A 15105-nucleotide genomic window follows, 5' to 3' on the forward strand; every position below is an offset into this window, starting at 1 on the left:
ATTCTATCGAGTTATTTTTAAAATCTTCAAATTATATAATTCACTACTGAAGATAAACAAAGATTTAAGCCTTTGAAACGTTTAGAAAGTTGGACTTGACCGTAAACCGTGAACCCTTACTGATGTCCCTGCTAAGCTAAGGCATCACGAGGTAAATTCTGCAGCCAGAGATATGTCACTAGTTGGCCTCTTTTCTTTACTTGCACTTTAGAAACTTGATCCGGTTAAGTGTCTTGTTCTGAGCTTCCGTCTGTCTTTTACTCCTAACGACCCCAGTTGTTGGTAGGAATTGGGGAGGGGAGGTCTAGAGGCGCTTAAAAACTATTATTTTGACTTATTTAATTGAGCATGAAGAAAAATTTTGAGCGTAATTTGCGGCAAAATATAATGTTTTCATGGGTGAGTTGCTTGTGAAGCGTTGTCCCTGCGGTCGAAGCTCGAAGTAAGCTGGTACTTAGTTCCAATTTTGAGATTAGTAATTGGATGATTTGCATCACATGACCGTAGCGCGCCATTTTTAGTCCGGCAAAATCAAAATGGCAGCCTTGGCGAAAAAGAATCATGTGTGTCCTGATTGTTTCATTTTGTCGCCAAAATATAGCATTTAAAGAGGATCAAGTTTTGTTAATCCTTTCCTTAAGTTATAGGATGCGGAATGAAAAAGTCCAACGTGTGTCAAGCCACGTTGTTCCAGAGTTGGGGACGACCAGCTCAATCTACCTCGTTGAGAAGTACAAATTCGAAGACGCCTGGAGCAATCAAAAGTCAAGTTCACAACGATGCTGTAGATTTAATAGAGATAGGAGATGATGACGGTGATGATGAATTACTGGCTGCTGCAGAAGGAATGTTTCCTTTCGACGAAGTTGCGTTTGAAGCGAAATACAGTGGGGGCTGTGAAGTGAACGCCAATAACATCACCGAGAAATCCGACGAAGTTGAAATTATTCCAGGTTTTGATGTCGAGGCTGGAAATGTTTGGATTTACCCGACAAATTATCCTATAAGGAATTATCAGTTCGATATTGTTGAGAAAGCTCTTTATAAGAACACCTTAGTTACTTTACCAACCGGATTGGGGAAGACTTTCATTGCTGCTGTTGTTATGTACAATTTCTTTCGATGGTACCCACAGGGAAAGGTTATATTTATGGCTCCCACTAAACCACTGGTTGCACAACAGATTGAAGCGTGCTATAAAATCATGGGTATTCCGCAGAGTGACACAGCAGAAATGACCGGTGAGGTTTGACATTTTTTTTTTGTTTTGACATCACACTTATTGGTTAATTTATTTGTCAAGGTACATTACATGAATTATGAACTGGTTTATTTTAGTTAGCTCAGCAACTTAGCTTCGAACCTAATGCTCTCCAACCTTTTCAGGAAACATGGCTCCTAATAAACGGCAGTCTTTGTGGAGGATGAGAAGAGTTTTCTTTCTAACTCCACAAGTTCTGCAAAATGATCTGATTCGTGGATCATGCAAAGCTGAAGAAGTTATCCTTCTTGTTGCTGATGAAGCTCATAAAGCTCTTGGAAATCATGCTTACTGTCAGGTAAAGGAAAGAAAAAACATGATTGTACTATTTAGTTCACATGGACAAGCACATGCATATGTGACAGATTTTTTTTGCCAACACTAGTGTTACTAGGATGCTGATATACTTACTTGATACCCTTCAGTCTTTTTTTTGTGTTTTTATAAAACATCTAATTCAGGAGAAGGCCTAAATATGACATTGTGTTCTTGTTAGTAAGTTGTATTATGTTCCATTCAGGTTGTAAGGGAAATCTCTGGCTATAACAGGAATTTTAGAGTTCTTGCTCTCAGTGCAACACCTGGGGATGATCTAGAGGTAAAAAAGGAAATCAATAGAAACAGCATTTATGTTAAAAACATAAGTATATAAACTATTGAAAAAACAGTCTAACTTATTTGCAGGGCAGTCCAATGAAATAATTTTGAGGGGTGGAGGATTTTTAAGATCAATAATACTTTTGATGTTCTACCCACCCCTAGTGACAGTGCTTTTCTCCTTGAAGCTTCATTGATATCTGAGGCTCAACAATTCTAATGCAAAACAAAAGGAATTTCATCATGACTTTTTTTCAAGGAGGCAAACTGGTGCTTAGGAACTTCAGTTTACATCAGACCCCAATCTTGCCCTAACATCAGTATGCTTATTCTTCATACTGTTCTCTACACATTTCCTAATGTGCTGGCAAGGAGAATTTGTTTAACAATCAAGAGGTTCTTCAGTTGATTGTCATTTCCTTTATTCTCATAACCTTAATGTTTGATTCAGGGGTGATGTTGTAGGGAGAAATTAGATGTTTGTCACTCTCAGGGATTAAAGGGTTAAAGTTACTGTCATTACCTTGAGCTGCTTCTCTCTCACTTTCCTTACTTTGATTGTAGGCTGTTCAACAAGTCATCACTAACCTCTTGATCTCACACATGGAGCTGCGCTCTGAAGAGTCCCCTGATATTCAGCCCTATACACACAGTCGGCAGGTTGAAAAAGTGGTTGTCTCTCTTGGGGAAGATATTGCTAAAGTAAAAAGTTCATATCTGAAGGTACATTAGATTCTCCCTTAGTTAATGATGCCCATGTAAATAAATTAATTATTATGATGAGATCCAGTATTGAAGGAGAGACTCTCTGATGTCTTTGCCTGTCATGCTGCAGCAAAATGCTAGCCTGCTTGCAGGGTGAATGAGATCTTGATTTTTTTATATCTTGTTTTTCCCTTCCTTGCCATGCTTTTTTTTGCTCATACCCACTAACTAGCTGCCTAGGAAAGGTTATGGCTCATTCAGAGTTCAGAAAAAAATTTTCAGATTCAGGACTGTGCATTAACAGTGACTGAGGGCAACAGGTGATTTACTGTTGTCTTATGGAAGCTTGTGAGACTTGACTTTTATGACAACTGTTAAGCACAGGGCATGTCAGATTTCTTAGACAAAAACCGTAAGGTACCTGATGATTCATGGTCATGTACAACTTCAGATTCAAGGTGCTCTTTGGGCCTTTCCCTTTGGGCCTTTCCCTAATAAAATTATTTCCTCTTGTTCTTAACAGTTGGAAGCTATCAACATATTTTAGAATGTTGTAGAATTCTTTCTTGAAACTTCAATATCAGATCAGAAATTCTAGCTTTCAGCTGTCATTCATTTCCCTTTTTATTCATTCACATTACTTTAACTTAATTGTTGGTTAATATCAAGGTATTAACCTTTAGCCTATAAATGTATTTATCCTAGCAATTCAGGATAATGAAATGTGATGATTTTATAACCGCTTGGGGTTGAATGAATAAAACTATGATTAATTTTTTCTTACAGATCCTTGAAGCCATTGTGGGCCGTCTGTTTTGCCAACGAGTGTTGTGGAACAAAGATCCTCAACGTGTCACTAAATTCATGTTGTTGACTGCACGAGACCAGTTCAGGAAGAGAATGAATGAACAAGGCGGATGTGTAGGAAAACTTTTTATTTTAGCGTGAATTAATCTAAAACCAAATCTTAAAATCTAGCATTGCAATATGACTGGGTTGAAAATTCAAAGCTGTGCATAATACTAGCAGCGAGCGACGCTTTGTAATGGTTTTATATTAAGCTATCTATTTATATACCTTTTCAAGGATCGCAATCGACTAGGACAAATTGAAGGGGACTTTGCTATGTGCATCAGCCTGTACCACGCGTATGAGCTCCTACTCCAGCATGGAATTTTGTCATTCTACAACTTCATTAAAGCCATCATTGATGGAACAAGAGGGATGCCGCGCGCCAAGGCCGAAATCATGAAACACCACGAGTTTACACAGCTGATGGATGAATTGCGAGAGGAAATTGAACCTCCAGTGGAAAGCAGTGCGAACGAAAGCCTTCTCTTTTCGCAGTTTTCACCAAGAAGGCGCGCGCTCATGAATGTTCCAAAACCGAGTACTACATTCAAGAGTCATCCCAAGCTCTTGAAACTTAAGGAAATTGTGCTTGAACACTTTGAGAAGTTCCAGGGAAAGAGTGATGAGGACTCAAAAGGCGTAGCTACCCGTGTGATGATATTTTCACAGTACAGAGACAGTGTGAACGAGATAGCCGCGTTGTTATCTCGTCATAAGCCTCTGGTGCGAGTAATGAGTTTTATTGGACAGCAGACAACTGGAAAGAGTGTCAGAGGACTTTCACAGAAAGAACAGTTGCAGGTATTACCTTGGTTATATTGTACTTTGAATTAACTAGGGATCCCATTGGTTTTCTTTGCTTCGCTCAGTGATTGTGTAGAAAACGCGCCCAGCCCCCATAACCAATCAGATGCTTAACTTAGACCAACGGAGAGTTGGGTCACCCGCGTATTCCCGCGCTTTAGGCCGGGTTTTCACGCGGGTGCGAAGTGTTGATTGAACAAGTTTGTTTCAATTGCCAGATGGAACAATTTGGTCGCCGAAAAATCCGATACAGTAAGGTTTTGCCTCATGATGAAAAATGAAAACGCTCTTATCCTGTAGGAAATCCAGGCGTGTTTTACTTTTTACTCGTTTTTTTTCCTTTTTGGCACCAACCGAGAGTTGTGCTTGTGTCCGATGTGGTTAATTCACCTGAACTCCATTACATCCTTAGGTTGTACAGCGGTTTCGTCAAGGTGGTTACAATACATTGGTAGCCACGTGCGTCGGCGAGGAGGGTCTGGACATAGGCGAAGTCGACCTTATTGTGTGTTTTGATGCGCATGCGTCTCCCATACGCCTTGTGCAGAGAATGGGGCGAACAGGAAGGAAAAGAGACGGACGCATAGTAGTTCTCGTGACCGAAGGCAAAGAGGAACAGGTACTAAATAGGCACAGTTTCTGTATACTTGGTTTCCATATGATTGCTATGATCGCAACTATTGTTGTGCTCAATGAAGAAAGAAAGTTAGCAATCGTATTTGCGGATCGTGTGGAAAGCACTCCATTGCAGCCGCAAGGACCCTGATATCAGACATAGACCTCAATTGAATCCTTTTCATTTTTTTGATTTCTGATCGTTTGTTTTGCAGTCGTGGACGTCGTTTGAAAACTAATGCTCATAAATCCCCGAAATTCCAACTTAAAATGAAACGGTTTGCGTCATTCTATTTGGAACGTGTTTAAAGGATGGACCATTGATTAGGATGACACATTTTCTCTGATGTTCAGTGGAATTTAGAGAAGTTTGAATCTTCTCCTTTTTCCTTAAAGCCAATTTTCCAATGGAATGGTCAGTTTGGATGGTAAGAACCTGAGGTGCAAGTTGTCCAGTTGTCAGAACAGAAGTGGATAAGCTGTCATTGCGAGTTTAGATCTTCTTTTGAACCTCTCCAGTATTCACTTAAAGGCTAATTCATTTACCTTTCATACCACTACAGTAACTCAGGGGCGTACTTAGTGTTTTCGTTATTTTGATATACCTTTTTTCTTCCTGGCCAGGTTTACATGAAAAGTCAAAGGAGTAAAAAGTCGATACACAAAGCTGTCGCCCAGGCTACCAAATCTTTTGATCTCTACTCGGACAACCCTCGAATGGTTCCTCGTCATATTGTTCCGTCTGTGCTGAAAATGGAGATGACTGTTGGGAAGTTTATAGGTCAGAGGTATGGCAGAAACTTCTTTTTATGCGCTAAATTAACCTTTAATTCCTTTTTCCCGCTTTTTCATGGACCTTTCTTGAACGGTTTGTCAGGGCCTGGGGTATGTCTATCGATCAGTTGCATAGTCCGTCTTTATAGCCTTTAGTCAGACAGTCAGTCGATCGGTCGGTCCATCTGAACGTGGGATCGATCGGGCAGTCAAACAGTCAGTCACCTTGTAGTCAATTAGTCAGGCAGTCAGTAAGTCAGGCAGCCGATCAGTTAGTCAGGTAGACGTACAGTCAGTCAGTCAAGCAGCTAGTGAATGCGTCAGTGAATCAGTATGTTACAGTTGGTCAGCCAGTCTGTCGGTCGGTCTGTCTGTCGATCTATCTGATTAGTCGGTTGGGTTACGGATAAAATATTGTGCCCGAAATAGGTCCAAATGTTTTAGACGGCATTTTATTTCCTTCACAGCAAAGGGAAAAAGAAGGAAAGGCCTTCAGAAGGAGCTGACATAAAAAATTTCACAAGTAAAACTGCAACAACCACATCAAAGAAAGACAACGGTCTCTTGACCTACGAGGAATTAGTTTTCTGGCAAGAACATTTTAAACTTCCCGATCACGAGGCGGGTTTGTCACCACAACTAGCAATTACTAAGAAATCGAGGCGTTCATCAGCAGGGGCTAGGAAATCTGTCGTGCAACCCTCTTTGACGGAATGGCTCCCCTGGCAGACTACACTACAACCTGTGAAAGCTGTTACGCATTCCCGTCGCACAGAACATTTTGTTGAACTGTTGGAGTTCACGGAGCTTCATAGTGGCGGAGGAGTTGACGATGAAAGCTATGACCTGGAAATGATGTCATTTTTGAACGAAGGAGACATCATAAAGCTGGGGCAAAAGGAAAGTGATGAAAATAATAGTGTTTTGCCTGAAAATGATGGTACTGTTTGCGAGGGAAGCGAAGGCCGACGCAAGGTCACCAAGAAAAGCAAGAAGACGCGAAAAAAGCTTGAAATGGAAGGTGGACCTGATTTGCAAGTTGACGGAAAGTATCCGAGCAAAGAAGAGAATTCAGTTGGTGATACCAGCGATAAGAACTCGAAGATAAGTGGCACGAAGTTAAAAAAGCGCTCACCGAAAAACAAAGCTCGTTGGAAAGCGTTTCTGAAGCAGTTTGACGATAAAGAAGACGAAGATTTCCAAACTGATGGCATGAACGTGGCTTCAGGTGTAGACGAAGACGATGAAGTTAGCAATTGTCTCCTAGGACAACCTGGCGATACAGTGATGGAGGATTTGCCCGATGTGGGAGAACACTGGGAACCTGACAAAAACCCTACAGAGGCTGATGGTGAGTGTGCAAGCCTTGGCGACAAGAAAGAACCAGAAAAAATGGAAGGAAATCTAGATGGTGAAGGCAGTGACCTCTCCGATGCAGCCTCTGACGAAATGACGAGTCTTTTTCCCAGTGTAACTACCCAGTCACAAGGAACCATGCCAGGTTTTCTGCCTCTGAAAAATAGATTTTCAGTCACAGTCGGGGCAGTGCCATCGCCACCCAACTTAGACGCTTTGGACAAAATGAGTTTGTCGTCTGAGAGCTCAGACTTGAATGACTTTAACAAAGACATGGAGGAGATCCAGAGAAAATATTTTGTAAACTCGCTTGATTCAGGAGCTGATTTGCCGCGAGTTTGTGTGGAAAAAGACTCGTTGGAGGAGGAACCATTTCTTATGGCTGATTTTCTTGACACGGAGGTTATGGAAAGTAAGGATTTAGAAAATAGTAGCAAAGAGCAGAAAGATTTTGTTTCCTCATTTTCTAACGAAAATAAACCTTACAAGGACCAGGTTATCTATCAAGAAATGCATAATTCGACATATGGAAACCCGAAACCCAGCCATGGTGTAGACATGCTTGAAGAGCAAGACGAGATTGCCGCGAGGAGGAAGAATTACGCGCAGGAGGTCACGATGAACGTGCGCGGAATCTCGAATAGTTTTCTGTCAGACTTGGAGAGTAACGTCTTAGAAAAAGCAGTAAATGATTCTGGCAAAGAGGAGAAAGGGTATACTGAAGATCTTTTTATGGACGCGGCAGATGATGATGCCCTCACAGATGTAACGCTACCTACAGATGGTAATGTTGGTGAAAAGTACGCCAAAGATGACAAAAACAGGCCTGGCGACGAAACCTTGTCACCGAGAAGTGAACATGTGGGAGAGATATCGATTAAGAAAGACAACCATGAGGCTAAGAAGTGTGAAGCTAAGTCGGAGATTTCGGAGGGTGTTGGTGAACAGTTTTGTACGGCAGGGTCTTCAGCAAAGATGGATCAGAAAAGTTCAAAGTCTCATGGTATCAACGGCTTACGACACCTTTCAACAAATGAGCAAAATTCCAGAAATGATGGAACTGAAAAGATTTTTAAGGAAGGAATTGAACTGCGTGCTTCATCTTCACTTGAAATACGTACTAAGGGAGAACATCCGAGCTCAACTCCTCACAATGATATATTTATATCAGACATTAAGGAATCAAGGAATTCTGGCGCAACCCCGTTTATAGAAACAGAGAGTTTACAAACTGGCAAGTTAGATTTGGGAAATAAGCACCAACCGGGCTATTCTTGGAACGAGTTACCGTCGTCGGAAATAAATAAAGAACCACACATAAATGCGCTTGGAAAGAAAGTAACTGTGATTAATGAGAGCGGCTCGGTTGGTCACAATGTTGGTGATAATGGTGGTCGCAATGTTGGCATTAATACTGGTGACAGTGTTGGTAGTAATGCTGCTAACAATCCTTGTAGGTCACCGCTACCCAAGAAACTAAAGCTTAGCTTGAAACGCACCTCGCCAAAAGACAAGAGATCTCTTCCGATGAAAACAAAAGACAATGGTTTACTTTTTCCAGGGACGAAATCGTTGAACTTGAGTCGCTCAAAGTCGCTCAGCGATAAATCAGTGAACAACAATTCCTGTGGAGTGAACATAGAGATACCAGAAGTGAATTCGTTAGCTAGGCCCATGGAATGTAGCAGCCCAGAGACATCAGTGAAACAGTCTTCAAAGACAAGCATGGCTTTCACTGGCTCATCTCTCGACCGTGAGGAACATTTAGCGAATTCTTCAAATTTACGAACTGAGAATGGCAATGTTGTAGCGGTAATGGAAAGTGATGATGAAGATGAAAGTGTCATCCGTCCTGTGGGAAGGGCGATTTCTCGAAGAAAGAGAGTTTTGTCGAGTCCCTGTTCCCAAGAGTTTAGAAAACCGGCCAGTCCTGAGAAAAGCAAGTCCAATCAGCGCATCGGTTTTTCGTCATGTAATCCACAGCTAGAATCAAACAGCGATGAGGAGTTTGAAACCGGTAAACCAGGTTAGTTTTCACCGTTTTTTTTCTGTTAAACTTGTAAAGAACTGTTGAACAGAGCTCTTCTTTGTACGCTACAATTTCCTCCCCCTTCCCCCCTCCTCTCTCGCCCCCCTTTTCTCTAGATGACGTTACTGTTTACAGATCCTGTATTGTCTCTGATTAGCTGTTTTAAAATACACATTTTGTACTTTAAAGTGACCAGTCGGTTCGGCGTCATTTGAGAGAGACTAGTGCCATTTTCTCCACCAGTCTGACTTAGCACTATAGTCAATAGCGACTTGGTCACTTGAGTTTTTCCGCACTTGAGGATGGCTACGTGTCTTCTGCTTGTGATGTGTACTTTCGCTCGTATCCTAATAGACAATCATTCTGTGGATCTCAGACCTAAGATTCGCCATGCTCTCTAACTTTAGGGTGATAATATTTGTAAGTTATGTGCTTTAATGAGGCTGTTTTCTTTCTTAGCTCGAAGCCGATCTGACGTTGGAAGAGCTCCTTCCGCTACATTCAGGGCTCGCGAGAGAAATTCTTTTGAGATCGGTGGGAAGCAACGTTCGCGAAAGTCAGTTTCTTCTCTCCCAAAGGTCAGTTATTCTCTCTAACAATTTGTGGGTCTACTTTGAGAAAATACATTTCGGTTTTTTTGAATCGTGTCATGTATCCAGCTAATCACTCATTAGTTTAAAGAGTTGTTTCCTTGTTTAAGAATGTATGTACGAATTTATTTAAATATTAAGGTATTATATTTAATAGTTATTTACTATCTAGTATTTAATACTTTACCGGCATTATCTTGAACATTTACGTGATCTGTAGTGGTTGGGAGTTGGACCAGAGGGATGGGAACGGACAGGTTTGACATTAGTTGGGCTGGACACAATTGAAATAAAATCTACGCCATTAATATTTTAAAATTTTTGTCTTGTAATCCTAACAGAAAATCAACAACAGATTTCGGAAAAACCACTTCTTAGACGATGAAGCTGAATTGTCAGACAGTGACATCAACGACTTCTCGTCCGATGAAGCAGACAACTGTGATGAGGACGAAGATGAAATGGACAGCTTCATAGATGATGCTACTCAACTGACTCAAAGACCTCCTTCGGCGGCGAAACAGCATCACGCTAGCTCCCCAGTGGACATGATGGCGGTATACAGACAATCTTTACGAAGTCCTCTTTGCGGCGCGTTAAAATTTCGAACGCCTTTGTTCCATAAGCAACGAAATAAGTATAAAATGGTCTATAAACGCGGAAACGTTGATGATGATAGCCAATCCGAAGCAGAGGAAACTTACGAATCAGAGAGCGTTCTTGAAAACGAGGTTAAGTCGGATAATGAGAGCGAGGCAGAAATTCAACTTGAAACCGAGGTTGAGAATGGTCACTGGAACGGTCAGGCATGCGCAGACGCATCTTTCGAGGGGAGCCAAATCGGCCGTCCGGCGAAGCGTATGAAGCGAAAGCGAATTTTAGAAGACAGTTTTGACGGGGAAGTTTCACCTAAGCTGAGCAAGGTGAATTCGTCGGCTATCGGTTGCAAGGAAGGAAGTAATGCAGAGGACACTACAAAACCCGATGCCTCACAAATGAAAAAGACAAATCAGCACAGAAGCTGTGCATTTGGGAACTTTTCGATCGAGAGAAACGGTAGTAGGAAGACACTTCACACTGACTTCGTCAAATCATCTGATGTTGTGGCCGCGAAAAAAGAATTTCAAAGGAGCGACTCGGCTCTAAGGCGGTCAGCGGGTGGTAAGGGAAGTATTCGCAAATCTGGGGCTTTCGTGGACGACTGGAGCAACGATGTCAGTGACAGTGATTTATTGGTCGCCCTTGACGACAAAGATGTGCGGGCTCCGGAGAACGCAAAGGCCAAAAGGTAAGTGAACTTAAGCGTTAGTGGGAAACAACAACCCAAAATCCTGTGCGAACCTCTCCTCTCGTCCGGGTAGAAGTCCACCCCAACTCTCCTTACCAAACTGTAATCCAAGTGCTTACTTACTTGCCGTATAACGCCGGACGAATTTTGTTTTCCAATTACACCCCCAGACCCATTTCGTGATCTTACTTTTTGGAACCTTTATGCGTATTCCTCTACCTTTCCAAATATAAATATGTCTGCATTTGCTATTTCAAAACAAATTCATGTTGCGGAATCGAACCTCAGAAATTCTATTTACAAATTCATCATGTTTCATATTTAGGAAACCTTCAAGTGACCAACTGAAGGGTGACGGCTTGGATCAAATTGATGTTGCCATGGATATAATAGATAATGATGCTGCCATGGATATCAAGAAGTCTCCAAATTTCTCACTTGGTTTTGACTTTTTATGGGAAGTGGTTTATGCAAATCGTGAAAATACAGAAAATGACGACTCCTCAAAAGACAAGTCAGCGATACTAAAGGAAAGAAATGAAATCTCAAATGAAACCTTCACCAAGATAAGGCAGTGCTTGAACCAGACCTCAGAAAAATGGTACCAGCTGCCACTTGATCCACAAGCAAGGAATAAAGGTTTTGTTGAGAAGGCTCCACGTCCATCCACCACAAAACAGATAGTTGAACCATTGAACGTTACAAAATCGAATATCTGTGATGAAAGGACAGTCATTTCTGGTCAAAGACACACTTTGAAAAATCCACTTACGCTGCAGAACAAAAGTTCACTGCATAATGGTAGTCAGCGTCCATCCGTCGGTACGCATGCGAAGATGCAAGTTGTAACTCCTTCTTGTCGACCTAATAATCTTGGTTCCAGACCAGCGATTAGCCATTTACTCACAGTAAGATATGATTTCACCACATTGTTTTATATAGAGATATTTCGTCGGATTTTGTTAAATCGCCGTCGGAACACCCGTAGACTTTCCGATTTATACCGTTCACGGCCATAAGAATTTGCACGAAAACGGCTTAAAGAGATTTTGTAAAAAATTTAGACCTCTTTAATTTTTATTGTATTATTAGTCTTCACAGAAGGACAAGGGAAAGACCGTTATCCTAGTTGACGCTCGGGAAATCTCCAGTTCTCAGGTAAGTAACTTCTTCTGAATTTTATTCCGTGTTGAGAAACCAGCCAAGATTTCTTAAATGCAGTCCTATTTGAAACAAAATTTTTCTATTTCTTACTCTTCCCTTGGTAAAAAGGTAGCACGATCTCTCACGAAAACGTTGTTGATGGTCCCATCTCAACTGTTTTAACATATGATAATTTTCCTCGGGAATTATGGCTTAGCGAAGGATATGGCAGCAAGATGCAAACATGGTGGATGTTTCAGCATAGAAAAATTCATTTGGTGTGGCACTTAATCTTTGCTTTCCTATCCAGTGGATCGCGATTGCCCTACTGTGAGCCTTTCTTTGTCTTTTCAGTTCTCGTGAAATATTAGAATTTGTTTCACTACTTCGGATACTAGTTACTCTATACAGTAGACAGATTTTATTCATTGTCTTCCTTCCCTCCCCACCCCCCACAGGTTGTGTCAACTTTACGCCTAAAGCACAATATCAAGGCGGAAGTATGTCAGCTGACCAGCTGTGATTACATTGTCAGTAACAGAATGGCTGTGAAGAGGAAAACAGCTTCCGGTATGTTATGGTTTTGAGAAGTTCTTCCTGCACTCATGCGAATTATTTTATCTCGTTTTATGATGTTAGTCACTACCCCCATGACTTGAACATCGCCGGTTTGCCGATTTCCTTTGAGTTAATCTTTCGTGACTGGTTGAGAAATCACACAACATATCGCCAATTTATTTTTATGATATTCTTTAATTAACGCACAAACCTTAAGAGAGATCAAGAACATTATCGGCTTTAAGGGGATATTTTCCCTAGATTGAAACGTTGTATCTGTCAACAAAAGGCGTTGACTTCTGAAGCGTCTTTCGATTTTCGGAGTTTTTAAATCTCCTAAACCAATCACAGGTCTGATAATCGCACGGTGAAATTCAGCAGCACGCAAGCGCTCTTTCGCCGCCCAAAATAAGCCGAGCAACTTCTCATTGACTGAGTTTTTGACTGATTGCTGTGTAAACCCCCAGAGTAGTCACATCAGCCGATCAGATCGAAGGCAAATATCACAAGTAAACACACAAGTAGCCGCCTTAGGCGCTGGAAGATGCGGGTTGCAAAGATTGGTTATAGCAATTGGTTTTAGCAAAATTGTATTTGATTGACAAAATACTGATTAACTGTCGTTGTCTACACTTCGAACTTTTCTGTTCAGATGTTGCTCATGGAGCAAACAGTCACAAGCTTGTGGAGTGCATACGCAGAATGTGTGATCTGTATGACAGGCCTTGCTTGATTATTGAAAAAGACCGCGTTAAACCTGGAGAAACAGAGAAAAACTTGTGAGTATAGTCATCTTTTAACCCACCCTCAAGCAAACTTTCAGTATTTTCAAAACAACTGAACTTAAGGCATTTGTAACATAGAAAATCTCTTAGCTTAGTACTTTATGGATATAATATACCATAAAATGTCTCTATCTCTAAATAATCTACCCATAAATTTATAACTTACTTGTTTTCGTATTGCAGTATTAAAACCAAAGCATATATTTTCACTCTGGCTAGTATTGCGCAGACTCACGTCAAGATGGTGTTCAGCGACTCACAAGGTTTGTCATATGATGTGATTATTTCAGAAAACGTCGGCCTAATGAGTTTACATATGGCCTGGTACTCTGATTTTCTGACGAGAAATAGGATGTTCCAGTTAAGAAATTAATTGGAAAAGCAAGCTTTAATGTTGGATTGTTTTTTTTCTGTTTTGTTATCTTAGAGGAAACTGCTCGCCTTTTAACGGATCTTGCCACCGTTGAAACTATGAAGGGAATGGCGATTACAGCGTCAACTGCTCTGAACAAGGAACACGAACAGGTAAAATATAAAGCGGCAAAATTCTCTTAGATTACCTAAGGTACATTAAACTTAATATGCAGTTTTTCGTGTTTTCTTCTAATTTTTCAGTTTTTCCGTGTTGTGGCAAGTATTCCACGTGTCAGCTACGTTACAGCCCTTAATCTGTGCTCGTCGTACAGAACACTTGGCGAAATCGTGAACAGGTAAGGCTTATCTGGTCGGTTTTACCAAACTGACATGTCCCATCGTTTCGCATCGGCAACTTGTCTATCAAGAGAGACAATTCGTAGCCAAAGGTGTTCAGTATGGGACCTTCATGGGTTTTAAAACAGGGGTGCACTGATTACTCCCGTTCTTGGAGAAATTTTAAGTCTGGAGTTGCTACAAGTTGTTACTGATCTGATCCCTATGACGAGATGGAAAAAAATTTGGGCAACTTGATTCGCAACGAGATTTGCTAATTTGAGGATTTTAGTCGACTTCAGCGATCATGCATAACTTCGATTGTCTGTTACAAAAGAATCAAAGAGCAAGACATACTGTACGTTAGAATATCAAGTCTTCCCCATTTTGAATATTGATGAAATTTTTTTAATGTTATATAAGCCCTGGCTTTGTGTTTATGAAATGAAAACTGTTCCAACTGTAATGATTGTGCAATGGAAACAGTGTGAAACAGAAATTTTCCCTGTTAGTGTGAAGAAACTCAAACAATGAGCCCTGGTGACAAATCGTGCTCGAGACTGCAGTAATTAATGGTAGTATCCGAATGAAATCTGGAGGCGATATAACGTATGCTTAATGCCGAAGATTCTAAACGTCCGATTTCAACGTTTTCGCACGTTTTGAGACGATAGCATTCCACGATGCGGACGCTATCGTCCGATTTTCAGCGCTTCCGTCCTTTTTCCTTTATTCGTTCATTCCTGATTTTTACTTCACAGCACACCGGCAGAGCTGGAAAAAAGAACTCCTGGCTTGTCAAGTCCTCGTGCTGCCGAGATCCACAAATATCTTCGACACAAGTTTAACTCCAACATGATTTCTGTCAAGAAATGAATATTTTAGGTTCTTTCCACAATTGTGCAATAAAAAATTAGCGCGTTTAGGTAGCACGGCGCCTCTTTCGTTCTGAATTGAAGAACGTTTGAGAAACAAATATATCAAACAGAACAATTAATTTAATGAAATGAAAATGGAAATTATTTAAAATAAAAAGATGTAAAATGTTTCAGACTTGG

The 15105-nt window shown here is 40.9% G+C and overlaps 1 protein-coding gene across 1 annotated transcript; it reads left to right on the forward strand.

Annotated features, from left to right (window-relative positions):
* Positions 1-539: 539 nt before the first annotated feature.
* Positions 540-15077, forward strand: LOC131792151 (Fanconi anemia group M protein-like). Its single transcript, XM_059109523.2, has 19 exons — positions 540-1241; positions 1387-1559; positions 1782-1859; positions 2423-2581; positions 3350-3484; positions 3650-4216; positions 4632-4838; positions 5459-5622; positions 6076-8990; positions 9453-9571; positions 9925-10871; positions 11197-11779; positions 11964-12029; positions 12473-12584; positions 13225-13351; positions 13541-13620; positions 13785-13882; positions 13973-14067; positions 14809-15077. Exons 1-19 carry the CDS (start codon positions 656-658, stop codon positions 14921-14923), a joined length of 7326 nt encoding a protein of 2441 aa, XP_058965506.2. The 5' UTR covers positions 540-655; the 3' UTR covers positions 14924-15077.
* The last annotated feature ends 28 nt before the right edge of the window (positions 15078-15105 follow it).

The sequence above is a fragment of the Pocillopora verrucosa genome, chromosome 7, assembly GCF_036669915.1.
Source record: "Pocillopora verrucosa isolate sample1 chromosome 7, ASM3666991v2, whole genome shotgun sequence".
In the NCBI taxonomy this organism is placed as follows: Eukaryota; Metazoa; Cnidaria; class Anthozoa; order Scleractinia; family Pocilloporidae; genus Pocillopora; species Pocillopora verrucosa.

Excerpts from the sequence above, each read along its gene's own strand:
- LOC131792151 (XM_059109523.2), top strand. The coding sequence starts at position 656 with ATGAAAAAGTCCAACGTGTGTCAAGCCACGTTGTTCCAGAGTTGGGGA. Across the intron at positions 4,217-4,631 it reads CACAGAAAGAACAGTTGCAG|GTTGTACAGCGGTTTCGTCA; the intron begins GTATTACCTTGG and ends TTACATCCTTAG. Across the intron at positions 13,352-13,540 it reads GGAGAAACAGAGAAAAACTT|TATTAAAACCAAAGCATATA; the intron begins GTGAGTATAGTC and ends TTCGTATTGCAG.